Genomic DNA, 19,322 nt, shown 5'->3' with positions numbered 1-19,322 from the left:
GGGCACAAGGCAGGAACCAATCCTGGGCAGGGTGCCAACCCACCGCAGGACACACACAAACACACCCACACACCAAGCACACACTAGGGCCAATTTTAGAATCGCCAATCCACCTAACCTGCATGTCTTTGGATTGTGGGAGGAAACCCACGCAGACACGGGGAGAACATGCAAACTCCACGCAGGGAGGACCCGGGAAGTGAACCCGGGTCTCCTAACTGCGAGGCAGCAGCACTACCACTGCGCCACCGTGCTGCCCTTCTTTATATTAGATAAATCCATTATTCCAGTGACAAATAGAATATCACAGGTTTACTTTTGATATTATGTACAGTATTAAAAAAAGTATGGCTCTACCTAACTTTCAGTATTATTACTGGGCAGCAAACACACAAACTATAAAAACCTGGACACAAATAGATGAGCATGCACAGGCCTGGTCCGCAATAGAAATAAAATCCTGCAGTACTTCTTTATATTCCCTGCTCTGTGCCCCTATAAATGCAAGTTATCGGCAGTATACTAATAACCCAATTGTGCTTCACTCACTCAGAATATGGAACCAATGTAGAAAGCATTTTAAGATGGAGAAGCTTTTATCTGTGGCACCTATGCAAGAGGATCACCTCTTTCAACCTTCGCAAACATACGCAGTTTTTAATATCTGGAAAAAATTTGGGATTAACTTGCTTAGAGATCTTTAACGTCTTTGCATCCTATGAACAATTACATTCCAAATTTAACATTCCAGCTACACATTTCTTTCACTATCTTCAAATTAGGAACTTAGTTAAACAGAACCTGCCTGATTTTCCTCATCTTGCACCCTCGTCCATGCTGGAAAAAATATTGCTCAATTTCAAGGACTCAGACGCCATCTCTGCAATATATAAAATTATTTTACATTCTTTCCCTTTCAAAGATCCAAGAGGACACTGGGAAAAAGATCTCTCAATCAATATATCGGAAAAGGAGTGGAAAATAGCAATGCAGAGAATTCACTCGAACTCCATATGTGCAAAGCATACAATTATTCAACTCAAAATTAGATATCAAGCACATCTGTCTCGTCTAAAACTCTCAAAAATTTTTCCAGGGCATGATCCAACCTGCAAACGCTGCAATCAGGTCCCAGCCTCACTGGGTCACATGTTTTGGGCCTGTACCAAATTAACATCATTCTGGACCAAAATTTTTAATTACCTTTCAGACAGCCTTGGTCTCACAATCCCTCCTAACCCATTAACATCTGTGTTTGGGGTTCTTCCAGATGGGTTTAAAGTGGAGAAGGACAAACAAACTGTGATTGCATTCACTACACTCTTGGCACGCAGACTTATTTTGCTAAACTGGTAGAATCCTGACTCTCCTCTTTTAAGTCAGTGGGAAACCGATGTTTTATACTATTTGAAATTGGAAAAAATCAAATACTCAGCTAGAGGATCTGTACAGATTTTTTTTCAAAACATGGCAGGATCTAATCAGTAATATTTTAGAATAAGCTCTTAAAGCACAGAGGAAGCAATTATTTCTGTATTTCTTTTTTTTCTCCATTCATCTCTATTGGCTTATCAAACTCATCAATTTAGGTGTGTTTACAAGCCTTAAGTTTTACTCCGTTGGCCTTGCTTTCTCTCTTAGGGGTGGGGGTTGACATGTTCTTAATCCTACTTTTTGTAAAAAATGATTGATTTGTATGGAATGATTGCAATAAAATTAATAAAATTTCAGAAAAAATTTAAAAAAAAAGTAAACAAGCGTACACAACAGCCTGTGTGAAAAATTAAGCACACTCCATGCCACAGTAGCTTTTATAACCACCTTTAAAAACGTTGTCTGTACAAGATTATCAGTCACTTAAATTCAAATTTTGACCAAGTCTTCCTTGCAGCAGTGCTTAATTTCTGGAATATTTGAAGGCATTTTATTGTGTGCAGCCCTGTTAAGATCTCCACAATATAGTGAAGAAAAACCTTTTCCGAACCTGGGTGAAAATGCAAAGTCTACACGTCAACCAGCTGTGGGATACAAACACAAGAGCACGTCTGTAGTACAACAAATTTACATTGAGGTCTGAGCCACTACCTAAAGGGCTTGAATTCTAGTAGAATCAGCTATAATCTTCTTTTGAGTATTTTCTATAATATAATCTTTTTATAATTGTAACATTCACAAACTCAGGTAATCAGGGTTGATGGTTTTCAGTGCTTATCCCAGCCGCATCTAGCACAAGGCGGGAACAACCCTAGAAAAATTATTATTATTATTATTGATATCCAATAAAAAAAATGAACAGTAAAAATCTGCATAAAAATGGGTTAAAAAAATCAAACCTCCCAACCCAAGCCCTGTCAGGTGAGGTCCCCGCAGGATAAGTGGTCACAAAGGCCTGCGCAAACCAGGAAGAGTGGGGCAACAGATGCAGTAGGTCAAATACAAAAAGAGAAAAAAAAATGCCCAAAAAAGTACCCGTTATATAATGAAACCTGGGATCTCGAATCTGACTGTTGTTCATCTTGCTCCCAACCAGTCATACGGCAGACGAGCAGCTCTCAGTTTTTAATGTGAACAATCCATGCCATCAAATATTCAAGCAAAACTAGGTTAAAAATGGAGGCTTTCCACAATTCAAAGGAGATGATCCATGTGATTTCCAACAAGAGGCCAGCACTAATTCAGTAGTAGTTATATCTTGCAAAACTGTTTTTTGTTGGATAAAAATTAGGGAAGGAGCTTAGATGTCCAATAGAAAGAATATTCAAGGAAAGAAAGCAGTATAAATAGATTTCAAGACAGAAAGTCAGAGACAGTGGACTAGAAAGCATACAGTCTTTAAATATGTAAAGAAAGGTTACTGCAGCATTAAAATGCTTTTTATAGACTTTACAAATTTTCATGCTGTCTTATTTTGGGATGTAAATTACATACAATCATATGAAAAAGTTTGGGAATCTCTCTTAATTCTTTGGATTTTTGTTTATAATTGGCTGAGCTTTCAAAGTAGCAACTTCCTTTTAATATATGACATGCATTACGGAAACAGTAGTATTTCAGCAGTGACATTAAGGGTATTAGATTAACAGCCTGCTTCAAATCATTCCATAGATTTTCGATGATATTCAAGTCGGGGGACTGTGACAGAACATTGTACTTCTCCCTCTGAATAAATGCCTTTGTAGATTTTGAACTGTGTTTTGGGTCATTGTCTTGTTGGAATATCCAACCCCTTTAACATTATCCTGAAGAATTTGTTGATATTGGGTTGAATTCATCCAACCCTCGACTTGAACAAGGGCCCAAGTCCCTGAACTAGCCACACAGCCCCACAGCATGATGGAACCTCCACCAAATTTGACAGTAGGTAGCAGGTCTTTTTCTTGGAATGCAGTGTTCTTCTTCTGACATGCAAAGCACTTTTTGTTATGACCAAATCACTCAATTTTTTTCTCATTGGTCCAAAGCACTTTGTTCCAAAATGAATCTGGCTTGTCTAAATGAGCATTTGCATACAACAAGCGACTATGTTTGTGGCGTGAGTGCAAGAAGGGCTTCTTTCTCATCACCCTGCCATACAGATGTTCTTTGTGCAAATTGGACTGAATTGTAGAACGATGTACAGATACACCATCTGCAGCAAGATGTTCTTGCAGGTCTTTGTAGGTGATCTGTGGGTTGTCTTTAACCATTCTCATAATCCTGCACATATGACACTCCTGTATTTTTCTTGGCCTGCCAGACCTGAGGTTTAACAGCAACTGTGCCTGTGGCCTTCCATTTCCTGATTACATTCCTTACAGTTTAAACCTCTGAGGTAGCTTTTTGTAGCCTTCCCCTAAACCATGATACTGAACAATCAGATCAAAGATTTTCAGATCTTTTGAGAGTTGCTTTGATGATCCCATGCTGTCAGTCACTCTTCAGAGGAGAGTCAAAGGGAAGCAAAACTTGCAATTGACCACCTTAAATACCTTTTCTCATGATTGGACACACCTGTCTATGATGTTCAAGGCTTAATGAGCTAATCTAACCAATTTGGCATTGCAAGTAATCAGTATTGAGCAGTTACATGCATTCAAATCAGCAAAATTACAAGGGGGCCCACATTTTTTTGCACAGCCAGTTTTTAATATTTGATTTAATTTCATACAACTAAATACTGCTTCACTAAAAATCTTTGTTCTCAGTCCCAAGTGCTCAGGTGTTCCTAGGAAATAAAAGACATACCACTGTTATCTTTTTTGTTGAAAGCAGAGTAAATTATTATGCAGGCTGAAAGGGGTTCCCAAACTTTTTCATATGACTGTATTCCGCAAGTAATTAGTTTATCATTGTAAAAGTGGTTCCATTTAGTTAACACATTAATCAAACTCATTCCAGATTCACCTTAATAAAAGGATAAGTGTCTGTCTGGTTGCTATGTCCCTGTCATTCCAACAGTTGGAGCATCTCAAACATTTTTAGTGATAAAGTGCATTGTATTTGTCATCCCAACTGATGGTACGTCACAAACATTAACACTGCTTTTACGAATTCCATATCAAATGGCCTATAACAGAGACCGATGCATTGCATGGTGCACTGCAAATGATAATGTTGAGGTCTGTGTTGATTACTTAGATTTCAACCCGTCTTAGATGAGTAACACAGTTAGTGGTAATATAATTTACCTATTGGTGTTTTCAGACTTCCACAAGCAAAATGGAACGCACAGCACCTTGATTCAGTCGTTGAAATGTTAATATTCTAGGTTTACTGGTTCAGGATATTTATTTTAAAGAATGTAACTTTTTTATTATTAATATACAGGGAGAAGCCTAAAATGATCAAGCCAAGTCAAGAAATAAGCGATGGCCCTGAAGCAAAGAAGCCAAAGATAGATCCAAATGAAACAATGATGGTGAAAAAGGTATCGGCACTTTCATACCCTTTGTCTGCAATGACTGTTGTGAGTTTCTCTAATGTTTACTTTTTCTTGTACTCCACATGTCATGCCGCACTCAAACATTTTATTAGATTTCATCCTTCTGCCAGCTGAAGGATGCCCTTGAGGTTGACTGGAGTGGAGAGAAAATGAAGAGCATTCTGAAACGTACACCAAATGACTACTTTCTCTTACAAGGTGAGATTATGTGTAAGAGCACAGCAGTATCATTCAGAAGCCAAGTGTTCTTCAACAGGTGACTTGTATGATTTCAGACGTACTCTTTAACACATTTGTGTGGTAGCCGTGTAACTAAAGTATCTTGTCAGGTCTTATTGTAAGAAGTTTAATAAAAACTAAGGCTCACAAGTTGCTGATGAAAATGTAAATACTGGCTTTGAAGAAATAAGTTTGAGCTTCATTTTGTTAATTTCTTATTTAGGCCCCCAGCTAGATGTTGTATTCTCCCAACCTCAACCTAGGTATGGTATATAATAATTACAGTGCCTATAAAAAAATTTTATCACCTTGGAAGTTTTCAGATTTTATTCTTATATAGTGTTTAATCAGAGATCATTTATCCTTTTTTACAGTGATAAAAAGAAAAATATCTTAAATAGTAAAGTGAGAACACATCTCTGCAAAATAGTCTAGGTTAATTACAGATAAAAAAGAAAATAATTTGATCACATAAATATTCACTCCCTTTTTTATAGGCATTGAGTGCATTTAAGCTTATCTTTTGTTTAAAATGCTCTGTTTGTATTTCTAGAATTCCCTCTTTTTGTGTTTTGACACTTTCCAAGCTCTGTTGATGTTGTCATCTAGTACAAACAGAGAACAGGCTGTTTCCTGCAAAAGAGGTTGTTATTTTTTCCGTTGCTCTGCATGACCAGTCATTTGTAAGAATCAAAAATAGAATAGCACAATATACAGCCATCATGTATTATTCCAGGAGAGATTTTTTTTCTAGCTCTGAATTGCAATTTCCTTCATTTGTTGTTTTTTTTTTTTTTTGGTCATTTTTAATGTTGCAATATAAGCTTCTGTGCTGTAAATGCAGTTCATCATGTGGTGTTAAAACTTAAGTGTTTTAAGTTATTTATGGTTTAGTTTATTTATTTTGGTAGTCAGAATCTAGTAATGAATCATTTTTACAATTCTCTTTGTACTAATTGCAATGTGTTTCCTTAACTACCACTTAATTATTTTATTGTTAAAGGATAAGTGTACACTGTTTTGCTGTCTGATTGAATTTATAAAATACCAAACCTCTCCGTGGTTTATAGAAGCTGTTGCAATTTACTATGTGGTAAATGTTGTATAGCTACAGTGATATATTACACTGAGATGTGTTTTCTACTGTAATAATCATACATGTAATATTGTAAAGGTCAAGTATAATTGAATTGAACTTGTTGATTTTAACTACTGTATAATAAGAAATAGTTACACGTGTGAATTTTTTTAAAATGCACCAATGACAATAACAGTATGTGATGTACTATTTAAGGACGTATTAGAATTGATACTGAGACTGAAATGTCCTCATTGTGCCTCCATTTCCTGAATTGCCTATTCAAAACAAAGTTAAAGTAACAAAACATTTCCACTGTTTCTTTCTGGGTCTACTGTTTATTAGAAGTTAACAGTGAAATTCATTCAAACCTGTTGTACATTATTAAGGATATTGCTCTTAGCAAGCTTATTTACAAACGTTAGTATGATCAGTATTTCATACAGTTGTTTTTGGTTTTGCTAACAATTGTTACTGTGCACTATGATTTGTCAATTTAGATGTGAAAATAAAGTCAGATCCATAAAAGGTTTATGGACAGTTCACTAACTAATATGTTAAAATTATAAAGTACAGTATATTTAAATGCTGTAAAATGTTTATTTAATATTAAAGTTGCAAGTACAAGAAATATTAACATGAAAATTGATGGAGCAATCATGTCCGTCCCAAATGCTAAACTGTTTTACCTTAATCCTTTTCCATGAAAGTAAATCTCGCTTATAATGCAAATTTCCCACCAATAGTTGAAGATAAAAATATGTTATTATCACTATCAATCAATCAATCAACATTTATTTATATAGCACATATTCATACAAAAAATGTAGCTCAAAGTGCTTTACAAAATGAATAGGAAAATAGAAGACACAATAAAAGATAAACATGAGTCAACATTAATTAACATAGAATAAGAGTAAGGTCCGATGGCCAGGGTGGACAGAAAAACAAAAAACTCCAAAAGCTGGAGAAAAATTAAAATCTGTAGGGGTTCCAGACCAAGAGACCGCCCAGTCCCCTCTGGGCAATCTACCTAACATAAGTCAAACAGTCCTCTTTGTATTTAGGGTTTTCATGGAAGGACCTGATGATGATGGTCACGTAGACTTCTGGCTTTCAGTCCATCAATGTTGGTGCATCATGATGCTTTGAGTAGGTGGTGGTGGCGCAGGCCGCCACCACAAAGAAACCGGAAAAAGAAACAGAAGAGAGAGTAGGGGTCAGTATGGATTTTGGAGCCACTGTGAATAATTATTATGAAGAATTGAACATAGGGCGGCACGGTGGCGCAGTGGTAGCGCTGCTGCCTCGCAATTAGGAGACCCGGTTTCGCTTCCCGGGTCCTCCCTGCGTGGAGTTTGCATGTTCTCCCCGTGTCTGCGTGGGTTTCCTCCGGGCACTCCGGTTTCCTCCCACACTCCAAAGACATGCAGGTTAGGTGGATTGGCGATTCTAAATTGTCCCTAGTGTGTGCTTGGTGTGTGGGTGTGTTTGTGTGTGTCCTGCGGTGGGTTGGCACCCTGCCCAGGATTGGTTCCTGCCTTGTGCCCTGTGTTGGCTGAGATTGGCTCCAGCAGACCCCCGTGACCCTGTATTCGGATTCAGCGGGTTAGACAATGGATGGATTGTAGAATTGAACATACAGAGTATTAGTATTAAGTTAAAGTGAAGTTATAAAAAGGCCATGTTAAAGTAATGTGTTTTCAGCAGTGTTTTAAAGTGCTCTACTGTATTTGCTATTATTAAACAAACACTATTAAACAACTACATTTTTCTCATTATGCAAATGATTTTCCATTCATAATTTTTCAAGATTCATTTAGTACAAACTATAAGTGTACAATGAACTAGAGCTTATCCTGGTAGGGGCAAGGCCATGGACAGAATGCTGTTTATATTGTTTTACAAAGTCATAGTCATGCACATAAGGGAATTTTAGAATTTCTAAGTAACCTAATGTGTACATCTTTTAGTTGTGGGAGGAAAATGGAGTACTTACCTAAAAACCATCAACAGAACCTAGAAAAATTAACAGATTCCACCTAGTTTGAATTTTATTTCATCCCCTGGAGCTTTCCGGCTGCTGCTTATAATATTTGAAGTAGATTTGATAGGACAGACATTTGTCCATCCATCCATTATCCTACCCGCTATATCCTAACTACAGGGTTACAGGGGTCTGCTGGAGCCAATCCCAGCCAACACAGGGCACAAGGCAGGAAAAAAAAACCCAGGCAGGGTGCCAACCCACCGCAGGGCACGCACGCAAACACACACTTGGGCCAATTTAGAATCACCAATGCACCTAACCTGCATGTCTTTGTACTGTGGGAGGAAACCCACGCAGACACGGGGAGAACATGCAAACTCCACACAGGGAGGACCTGGGAAGCGAACCCGGGTCCCCTGACTGCGAGGCAGCAGCGCTACCCACTGCGCCACCGTGCTGCCCACAGACATTTGTACTCCGTGTAATATTTAATAAGAGAAATGATTTTGAAGGTGTGCAGTCCTTAGCAAATTTGTTACATTTTAACTGCATATTTCGTTGCATGTTTTAATCCAAATATAATTAAAGTTAAGTCCTTACTATTAACAGTGATATCAAATGTATTATATCAGAGTAATTTTTTTTTGTATTTTAGTGGTGGTTAAACATTATTTATATATTATAAGTGGGAGTTCTGACACAGTTTGGCAGTATACCAATTCCCAGATCGCATGTTTGAAATTAGGAAGATAATAATTATAGATTGAATGGCGCCTCTCAGTTTCTAAAGTGCATTACACTGTGGTTTATTATAAGTTTTCTAGGGTCATTGGTGTTATGTGTACATAATACAGTAAACCCTTACTTATATATTCTAAATATCATGGAGTACTTTAACACTGTTAAATGCCATAATTACAGAGTATAACTAACTCAAAACATCAATCTTTTTTACCTGAAAAAGATCTCCAAAATAGTAGCTAATATTCAGCTCAACTAGAATATATGATTGAGTCTGTAGTCAATAGCATTTTTCATAATGGGAAATATTAACTTCCAATTTATAATAATTTTTATTAGCATTTTTAGCTTTGGCCTTTCAAATTCTTTTTAGAATAAAAAAAGAACTGGATTATAAATAGATGAAACATGTGATTGAGATTTAAAGTGAAGTAACATATTACTACACTGCTGTTAGTGGATGAAAACAGACATTTAATAGCAGTTGTTATGTGAATAGCGAAACAAGTGAGGTGAAATGAACAGTACAAATGACAAAAAAACAGCTAATAAGAAAGTAAAATTAAAATATGATTCCTAAATCATTGTCCCCAAAAAAAATTATTGAAGTGTCTCATGCAGAAATGAAGTCAACCTTTGTAATGAAAGATTTTTTTAAGTAAAAAGCAAAAACATATTTTGACATCAGGCACTGTAGAGATAAATGAAACCTCTGAGTCTCATGGGAATTTCATTAATGTCTTAAACTTCTGTCTGTATTACTGATAATATATATTTTCAAAAATCTTCAGTTTTTCATTTAGTATTAAGAGACAGATGTTTGAAAATTTGAAAGTACAATTTCAGTCCACAATTAGGGAGCAAAAAGACCAATTTCCTAGCAACTGTGCGATTTGTCAATAAACATTTGTTTATTCTTTCATTCATTTTATAATATAATATAGAGTTAGCCATAAGTATGTTCGTGGTTTATGGGTCCCCAACTCCGGTCCTGTAGGGCCCCAGTGACTGCAGGTTTTCATTCTAACCCTTTTCTTAATTAGTGACCTGTTTTTGCTACTAATTAACTTCTTTTGAGTTCATTTCAATTGGCTTGCTTTTTAAGATTTGTTCCCCTGAATTTATTCATTGTCCCTCTGAGTTGCTTCATTTCTTTCCTTAAATGGCACACAAACGGAAATAAAATGTGAAATGAGTTAGCCAACAGAAGACCAACTAAGTCAGGGCCGCAGACTCCAACCATTTGCTTAATTAGACTCTGATTTTTGCTAATTAAACCCATTCCATGGCTTGATGCTGCTCTGATTGTGCAATAGCAGACATTTCTGAAATTGTTGATTTTCTCTTTTTTAAGAGCACTGTGAAAATGTTTTGGGGATTTGGGCAGATCAAAAGACCTTCAGCTTTCTTTATTTTCAGATATGGTGTGATGGACACAGTTTACTAGTCATGACCTTCACGAGCAAGTCAATTAAAATTAATTCAAAAGAAGTTAATTAGCAGCAAAATATGTCGCTAATTAAGAAAAGGGTTAGAGTGAAAACCTGCAGCCACTGGGGCCATCCAGAACCAGAGTTAATGACCCCTGGTTTAGAAGAAATCAAAGTGCACTGGTAATACACAGAAACTGCAATACAATATAATAAAAGCAAAACAATGCTTAAAAAAGAAAACATACTACCATGCATTAGACAAACAGTTATCAATAGTTATTTGTTTAATATTAATAAGCTTCGTACAGCATTAGAAATTCTAGTGGCACATTTCAGCGCTGTCCAGGATTCATTTCAGTTCCTCCTAATTGTTTAAATGTGATTTGCCATGAAATGCATTTAGTGCCTTGGGAGAATCGATTCACAACATAGGGCCATGGTTCCAGTTCCCCAAGCCTTTAAAGAATGGAATTAAAAGATTAGCCTTGGACAAAACTAAATATGTCACTTTTGCTTTGGCATTCTGAGGTATGTTTTGATATTGTTCCACACTGAAAACACACAACTCAAAATAGGAAAGATTTTGAATATAAAGAAGACCGCAGCATATTAAATATATAAAATATTTATGTTGTAATGTTGTACATAAATGAAACATGTTATTGATTCTACAAAGGCATATAGATTACAGAGTGTTAAATACATATGAAATAGCAAATGCTGTGAGCTTGGAATTAATCATTTTTGTAATCCACCAGTCATTGTACAGGTGCTGCTAAATAGTATTGTAACCATGCTGTAAAATAAAATCTTACTTTATGCTCGGATTCTATAATGTAGTCACCATTTAAAATGACATGTACACAGACATGCAATTAAGAATTTCATTATAGTCACACTGGCTAGTGATAGTAATACAAAATCAATAACAGAAAAAGACCATGTATATTAAATGCGACATATCTCTCTATTATAAAAAAAAAATCTTGGGAGGGAGACGAGATGTGATCTTCTCGGAAGACAATTTGACGTCCCACAAGACAAGGCAGTGAGACAAAAGGACATCTGCTGTACAGGCTTTTAAATGATCGACGCACAGCGCGACAAGCAGAACACGCATCTCGGCAGCAGCTGATCTGTCCGCATCACAACACGAGTGGGAGAGACGTGAAGTGGTATGCGTAGCGCTCCCTCGGGGGTGTTGAGCGAAGCGATCGAGACATGATCATTTTGGAGAGACACTTATTACAACCTTAGGAAGCAAAACCCATGAGATGGTGACTTTTTTCATGTCGCACCCTACTTACAAACAATTTAAAACAAGTTCATGGACATCTAACCTAGCAGTTTTTGGAATGCTTTTGGCAGACACACAATTCATGTGCTCCCAGCTCTTAAAACAACAACAGGCCGAACACTCAGCTCGCCAGGAGCAGCAGCAGCAAGCCAGCAGATGATCCGACCGCATCTCCTTAGCGTGCATTCAGAACAAACCCCCTTTCCCCCCAAACCCACCCCTTTCATAACATGAGCGGCAGAAACGCGAAATGGCCAAAGGACAGCTGCTGTACAGGCTTTTAAATAATCGACGCACAGTGCAATAAGAAGAGCACTCAGCTTGCAAGCAGCAGCAGCAAGACAGCAGCTGTTCCGACCGCATCTCCTTAGCGTGCGTTCAGCCTCTCCCTTCACAATGCGAGCAGCGTTATACGTTCCCTGCAAGAAAGACATTTAACCACACCTGGGGCCGGAAATAAAGGACAAATATTGTTATTACAAACGTTTTAAAGTAAAAGTGAAATTAATGCATATGTATGTAACAATTCCCATGAAAATAACAATATCTTTAAATTGTATATCCGGTAAACCAAACCCGGGGGTGGGTGAGCGAAGCCCCCTACTGTGTACAAGAAACAATCATACATTTTTCAGTATTAGTGGCTGTTGAGTAACCTTATGGCCTATAGATAAAAATTGTTGCTAAACCTGATATCCTATGGCCCTGTTTTGTTTATTATAGTGGAGGAGGAAGAAATTGGATTGTACAGGACAGCTGAGGTCTTCAGTCATTCTGTTTGCCATACATAAGCATATCCTGAACAGTAGACAGCAGTGTGTTAGTATTATTCTGTCTCATCCTGAGTGCTCTGTCCAGATGTAATGCAATTATTAAATGTGGGTTTAACTGTGCAACTGTAGAAGCTGTCAAGAAGAGATGGTAGCATCCGGGCTTTCCTTAGACATCTGAAGAAATAAAGGCATTGGTGATCCTTCTTGGCTATAACTAAAATGTGCTGTGCCCATTTTAGGTTAGCAGTAACAGTAAGCTGCTGACTGCCTCGACAGCATTCGCACTGATGCAGTAAAGGTGTTTGGTCTGCCTCCTGCTTTCTGAAGTGTATAACTTGGTTTTACTTTCATTCAGGGAGAAATTGGTTGGCTTCCATCCCAACCTTTTAACCTTTCCAAATTGAAAAAGCTAATCTTAAAAAACATACCACAAAGCGTGGTAATTTGAATTTGCAGCTTATACATGAACAGTTGTGACTTCTGGTAATTAAAATAATCAAAACATAACATTCACCTAATTCAGGATTGTGATTTTGGTGTTTGGGGGTTTAGAATGGTAGAATTTAATGATTATTCTGGTTTCAATCAGTCTTATTTATTAGGCTTTTGTGGTGAAGTTTGTCCTCTTTAATCTATTCTTAAACTGGAAAGTGATTTTTACATGATGTATCACTGAAGTTTGAATCTCAAATCAGTTTTAATTATGGCATCTTTCTGAAACACAGAATCAGTTTGTTATGTGTCCTGTGGAAAGCAGAGTGGGTGGTTCAGGTGACACAAAAGTCAACTCTGTGGTTGACGGGACCGCCAGCCACGCAGGAAGTGGGGGTTGTAATTAGGAAGTGTGGTGAAAGGGAGGGGGTTGAATGAAGTTAACTGATTGGTACACTGAGCTGCCGTTTTCAAGATGTCTGCGACTGAGGCTTAAGTTGTGGTTTTTGTGTATTTTTTTTCCTTATCCTGTTTATTTCTTTTATGTCTCCTTTTACAAAGGGCAAGTCTTGGTTTTGACATGTGATAACCATTTACCTTTTATGCAAGAACAGTTAGCTTTTCATTCATTTATTGTGCTTCTAATCAGTAAAGGGCTTATTTTCCCATTTACCAATATGTAATAAGTTGTTTATTCAACCAGCATTCTTTCATATTTTGTAAATGTGATGCAATATAATTGAGATGTATTCAAATCTAATAATTTAGATACAGTGGGTACGGAAAGTATTCAGACCCCCTTCAATTTTTCACTGTTTGTTATATTGCAGCCATTTGCTAAAATCATTTAAATTAATTTTTTCCGTCATTAATGTACACACAGCACCCGATATTGACAGACAAAAAAAAGAATTTTTGAAATTGTTGCAGATTTATTAAAAATGAAAAACTGAAATATCACATGGTCCTAAGTATTCAGACCCTTTGCTCAGTATTTAGTAGAAGCACTCTTTTGAGCTAATACAGCCATGAGTCTTCTTGGGAAAGATGCAACAAGTTTTTCACACCTGGATTTGGGGGATCCTCTGCCATTTCTCCTTGCAGATCCTCTCCAGTTCTGTCAGGTTGGATGGTAAACGTTGGTGGACAGCCATTTTTAGGTCTCTCCAGAGATGCTCAATTGGGTTTAAGTCAGGGCTCTGGCTGGGCCATTCAAGAACAGTCACAGAGTTGTTGTGAAGCCACTCCTTTGTTATTTTAGCTGTGTGCTTAGGGTCATTGTCTTGTTGGAAGGTAAACCTTCAGCCCAGTCTGAGGTCCTTAGCACTCTGGAGAAGGTTTTTGTCCAGGATATCCCTGTACTTGGCCGCATTCATCTTTCCCTCGATTGCAACCAGTCGCCCTGTCCCTGCAGCTGAAAAACACCCCACAGCATGATGCTGCCACCGCCATGCTTCACTGTGGGGACTGTATTGGACAAGTGATGAGCAGTGCCTGGTTGTCTCCACACATACCGCTTAGAATTAAGGCCAAAAAGTTCTATCTTGGACTCATCAGACCAGAGAATCTTATTTCTCACCATCTCAGAGTCCTTTAGCTGTCTTTTAGCAAACTCCATGTGGGCTGTCATGTGTCTTACACTGAGGAGAGGCTTCCGACAGGCCACTCTGCCATAAAGCCCTGAATGGTGGAGGGCTGCAGTGATAGTTGACTTTCTACAACTTTCTCCCATCTCCTGACTGCATCTCTGGAGCTCAGCCAAAGTGATCTTTGAGTTCTTCTTTACCTCTGTCACCAAGGCTCTTCTCCCCCGGTAGCTCAGCTTGGCCGGACGGCCAGCTCTAGGAAAGGTTCTGGTCATCCCAAACGTCTTCCATTTAAGGATTATGGAGGCCACTGTGCTCTTGGGAACCTTAAGTCCAGCAGTTTTTTGTAACCTTACCACAATTCTGTCTCTGAGCTCTTCAGGCAGTTCCTTTGACCTCATGATTCTCATTTGCTCTGACATGCATTGTGAGCTGTAAGGTCTTATATAGACAGGTGTGTGGCTTTCCTAATCAAGTCCAATCAGTATAATCAATCACAGCTGGACTCAAATGAAGGTGATCTCAAGGATGATCAGAAGAAATGGAAAGCACCAGAGTTAAATATATGAGTGTCACAGCAAAGGGTCTGAATACTTAGGATCATGTGATATTTCAGTTTTTCTTTTTTAATAAATCTGCAACAATTTCAAAAATTCTTTTTTTTTGTTTGTCAATATGGTGTGCTGTGTGTACATTAATGAGGAAAAAAATAAATTTAAATGATTTTAGCAAATGGCTGCAATATAACAAGGAATGAAAAATTGAAGGGGGTCTGAATACTTTCCGTACCCACTGTAAGCTAAAATATAAAGTACATTACATTATGCAGCAGTATGTGTTTATCCATGCAGTTCACTTCTCATTTTGCCCAGGCAAGACTATCAATTTCTGTTTTGAGGTTTTTTTTGAAGAGTTATAAAAATTCTGGTTGTGTCAGTATAGTCAGATATTTTTGTCTGTTGTTGATTGGGTGGCTTTAATTGGTTGAGGATATAAAATAATAATACTTACATGATCAGCAATTAAAATGTTTATGTAAGTCCTCAGATCCTTTTCAACTGATATTGCAGTAGTGTTTCAGAATGGCATCATTTTATGAGCTATATTTTTATAATGAAAACTGGGATAGAACTTATTATTTTTAAAGAAGGATAAACCACTTATAAGTTGTTCTTTAAGTAGTATTTTTCTAAGCATGTTTCATTTTGAAAACTTATGTAACTTATAAGATCCCTGGGCATCCTTCATAAAGAGCAGGGTGTTTGCTGATGTCATGGCTAAATTGCCTACCCCGACCTAGTCATTGTGGCCCTAATAATCCCCTGTCTCTAATTGGCTAACTATCTCTGACCACTTGACCACCTAACAGCTAATGTATGATTCACGTACTGGTGCATAATGGCATCATCCCAGCTGACTGGAAAATATGTTGTCCTTATCTAGAAAGGGAAGTGTTATCGCCTGGATTGTGGCAACAACTGGGGGATAACACTGCTCTTGGTGCCAGGTTAGGTCCTTGCTATGGTCATCGTCAGTAGCAGCAGTGATCACTTGCTCACCTACCAGCGACTGGAGCAGTCTAGTATTACTCCTGAGAAGTCTACCACCAACCTCATTTTGGCACTGAGGATTCTGTCAAGGCAGAACTTCTGTGTTTTTCATAGTTGACTCTGGGGTTCATCACGGGTGTGTTCTTGCTCCTACTCTGTTCAGTACTTGCATGGACTGGGTGTTGGGCAAGGTCGTGGGGTTCAGCAGCTGCAGTACATCTATCTGTTGGTGAAGAAAGAGTCACTGTTCTTGACTTTTCAGATGTTGCTGTGATCTTCACAGAGTCAATGGAGACTCCGATGGGAGCTCTCGAGAGACTCACTGAGGAGTCTGAGTGTCTGGGCTTGTGAGTGTCCTGGATTAAAACCAAGATCCAGGCCTTAATGACATCTTGGGCCCAGCCTTAAGCAGCATGTCTGTCTGTGGTGAGAGGTTTATCTAGAGGTTTACTTACCGCAGCAGTGACATTCATCTCTCTGGTGACTCTTCCTATGAAGTCAGTGGATTAATTAGGAGAGCATGGGGGGTCATGAGGTCACTGGAAAGGAGTTGTGGTACTCCTTATATCTATGCAAAAAGGACGAAGGTCCAAGTCTTTGGAGTCCTGGTGCTTCCTGTTTTGCTATATGCTTGCAAGACATGGACACTCTACAGTGACTTGAGAAAAAGTCTGGACTCCTTCGGTACTGCGTCTCTTCAGAGAATCCTCGGGTACTGCTGGTTTGACTTTGTGTCACAGGATCCTCATTGTTGAGCACCAAAGTGGCTGGATCAGGCCAAGGGGACGCCACGTAATACCTGGGTGAGACTGAACGACGTGTCTGCCTGGGGGGTTGCCAGCTGGGATCCCAAGGTGTTTTGCCATGTGGTGGGAGCGGCTACAAGCTGTAGCAGTGCATGCTCCCCAACTTGAACTGACTTGTATAACAAATGATGTTGTTTGCTCAGGTTTTCTTGTATTGTGTAGTTTTATTCTGAGTTTTTACCTCTTTCTAATTGTAAGCTTTGTGTTTCCTGTATTTATCTTTATTTAGAGTTTTATATATATATCATTTTGTATGTAATGTTGTATATTCCGTTTTGTTCATTGTGAATTTCTATGAAGTGGTTTGAGCATGGGAAAGATTCTATATAAGTAAAATGCATTATTAAAATGTATGACTCTAAATAAGCATAAATGATTTAAAGCAAAGTGCAGCTGATGGATGTAAAATGTTATTTCCTTGTGTCCACATTCAATATCTAACTTTATTTTTAATCAAGTGTGAAAATTACCTTTAAATTAATAATTCTGAAAGTTGCTGACTTGGTAAAATTTCTAATGGAGGATACTAGGGGAGAGGCATTTGTTCCAACTCAACATTTCAGAGTTTTAATTTGTATAAGTCAGCTCTGGTTATTGGTTTTATCTGACATTTTTCCTGGCATGCAAAAAGCTTTTGACTGTATGTGCTATATGTCATCATGTTATCTCATTGCTAAACTGATTTTTATGGCCTTGTTTTAATTTAGTGTTGCTGAAGTTCCGCACAGACAAGGGTCGTGATCCACTACCAGAATGTTTCCCAGAAGACTCTGAACTTCTCCTACAGATACGTAATGATGTTCTAGACTCGCAAGGATTAAGTAGTGATCTTCTTCCTGATGATTTTGTCAGGTGAATACTATAAAGGAAAAATGTTATTAGTTCTGTTGTTTATTATTTTTCTCTGTTATGTGTTACTGCTAAGAAAAAAGCATTAAGCTGTTCAGAATTTATCTTATACTACTCTGATTTTGCAACATCTGCGCTGCTTGGGACTATAATATAAAGCAGCATAAAGACATATTTGGGAAGATACACCTAAAAACTGATGTAATGTTTAGTATAATTTTATAGTTATTATTCCACATTTTTAACCGAATTAAAGTGAAAAGTCAAGCAAAATGACACCTTTTATTAGCTAACTAAAAAGATTACAATATGCAAGCTTTCAAGGTAACTCAGGCCCCTTCTTCAGGCAAGAAGGGGCATAAGTTGCTTCGAAATCTTGCATATTGTAATCTTTTTAGTTAGCCAATAAAAGGTGTCATTTTGCTTGACTTTTCACTACATTCATAATGGTTAACACGGTACAACACCCTAGTACTAACTGAATTAAAAAAAAAATCTGTCTTAACCTATTGGGTAACTAATGTAGTAAATCAAAACCATCTGTTTTTTTCTGTATCTGTGCAAGTTTTGGATCTTTTGTGGATCTCCTGAACTTTTTTGCCCTTAAGCTTTTGAGGCAGTGCTATGTGGATCCTACTCCATTGGGCCCTTAACCTGAAAATTACACTGGGGCACTTACTCTGCTCTCCCACCCCCAAAGGGTGTGCGAAAAGACAGCTTCCCTTCTGGGATTAATAAAGTACAGTATATCACATCAAAATCAAAAAAGATAATAAAAAACATGGACTAAATATTTAGCACATTCACAGGTTTTCTCATTGTCACCACTAGGTGGTGTAGAAGTTAATGGAATGTAAAAGAAATTCTTTGGCCAATCTCTGTTCTGAATTCAGATGGTCTTGATGGTACATATCCAGGTCGATATTTTAGACTTCTTGTTAACTATTTATACAGACAAACAAGTTATCTAAACATTAAATATGAATTCCTTAGAGTTGAATTCTCACTGAGCAGCCTGTTTATAGCTTCAGGTTTATTTTTAAGTACAGCTCTGTGTAGATTTAAGGCACAAGGGATCCACTTGTAAATAATTTCTCGTGGGCTTTGATATTTTATCAGCTTTGATCAGCATTACACAATATTTTGTTTTTATTTTTTATTTATAGATGCTACCCCTTCAACAGCCATTGATTTAACATCTTTAATAGCATGTTTTATTTTGCCATCCATTAATTTGGAGTAATGACATAGAGTTTAAAAATAAATGTAAACCACAGCATGAACACATTGTTCAGCAAGATTGCATAATTATTACATTAAAGACTGGACTTAGTGCAGTAGCAAATGTCATGATTACCAGAAATAATTTTTTGTTTCCTCTACTTCTTTCGGTTATAGGGTAACACGGTGGCACAGTGGCAGTGCTGCTGCCTTACAATAGGGAGACTTGGGTTAATGTGGAGTCTGCATGTTCTCCCCGTGTCTGTGTGGGTTTTATCTGGGTGTTCTGGTTTCCTCCCTATTCCAAAAGAGGTGCAAGGTTAGGTGGTGATCCTAAATTGGCCCTAGTGTGTGTGTGTTTGCCCTGCAAAGAACTGGTGCCCTGTCCAGGGTTTATTCCCACCTTGCGTCCTATTCTTGCTGGAA

General features: G+C 37.8%; 1 protein-coding gene across 1 annotated transcript in view; it reads left to right on the top strand.

The window, feature by feature from the left end:
• The window catches only part of sae1 (SUMO1 activating enzyme subunit 1), a 53,018-nt gene that overhangs the window by 17,889 nt on the left and 15,807 nt on the right, over window positions 1-19,322 (top strand). The window contains exons 5-7 of the mRNA XM_039768259.1: window positions 4,807-4,906; window positions 5,014-5,119; window positions 17,534-17,678. Coding sequence (XP_039624193.1) covers window positions 4,807-4,906; window positions 5,014-5,119; window positions 17,534-17,678 — 351 coding nt within the window. The remainder of the gene's footprint in view (window positions 1-4,806; window positions 4,907-5,013; window positions 5,120-17,533; window positions 17,679-19,322) is intronic.

Source organism: Polypterus senegalus, chromosome 11, assembly GCF_016835505.1.
Source record: "Polypterus senegalus isolate Bchr_013 chromosome 11, ASM1683550v1, whole genome shotgun sequence".
Lineage (NCBI taxonomy): Eukaryota > Metazoa > Chordata > Cladistia > Polypteriformes > Polypteridae > Polypterus > Polypterus senegalus.
Note: the sequence above shows the minus strand (reverse complement) of the source record. Positions and strands in the feature narration are given on the sequence as shown.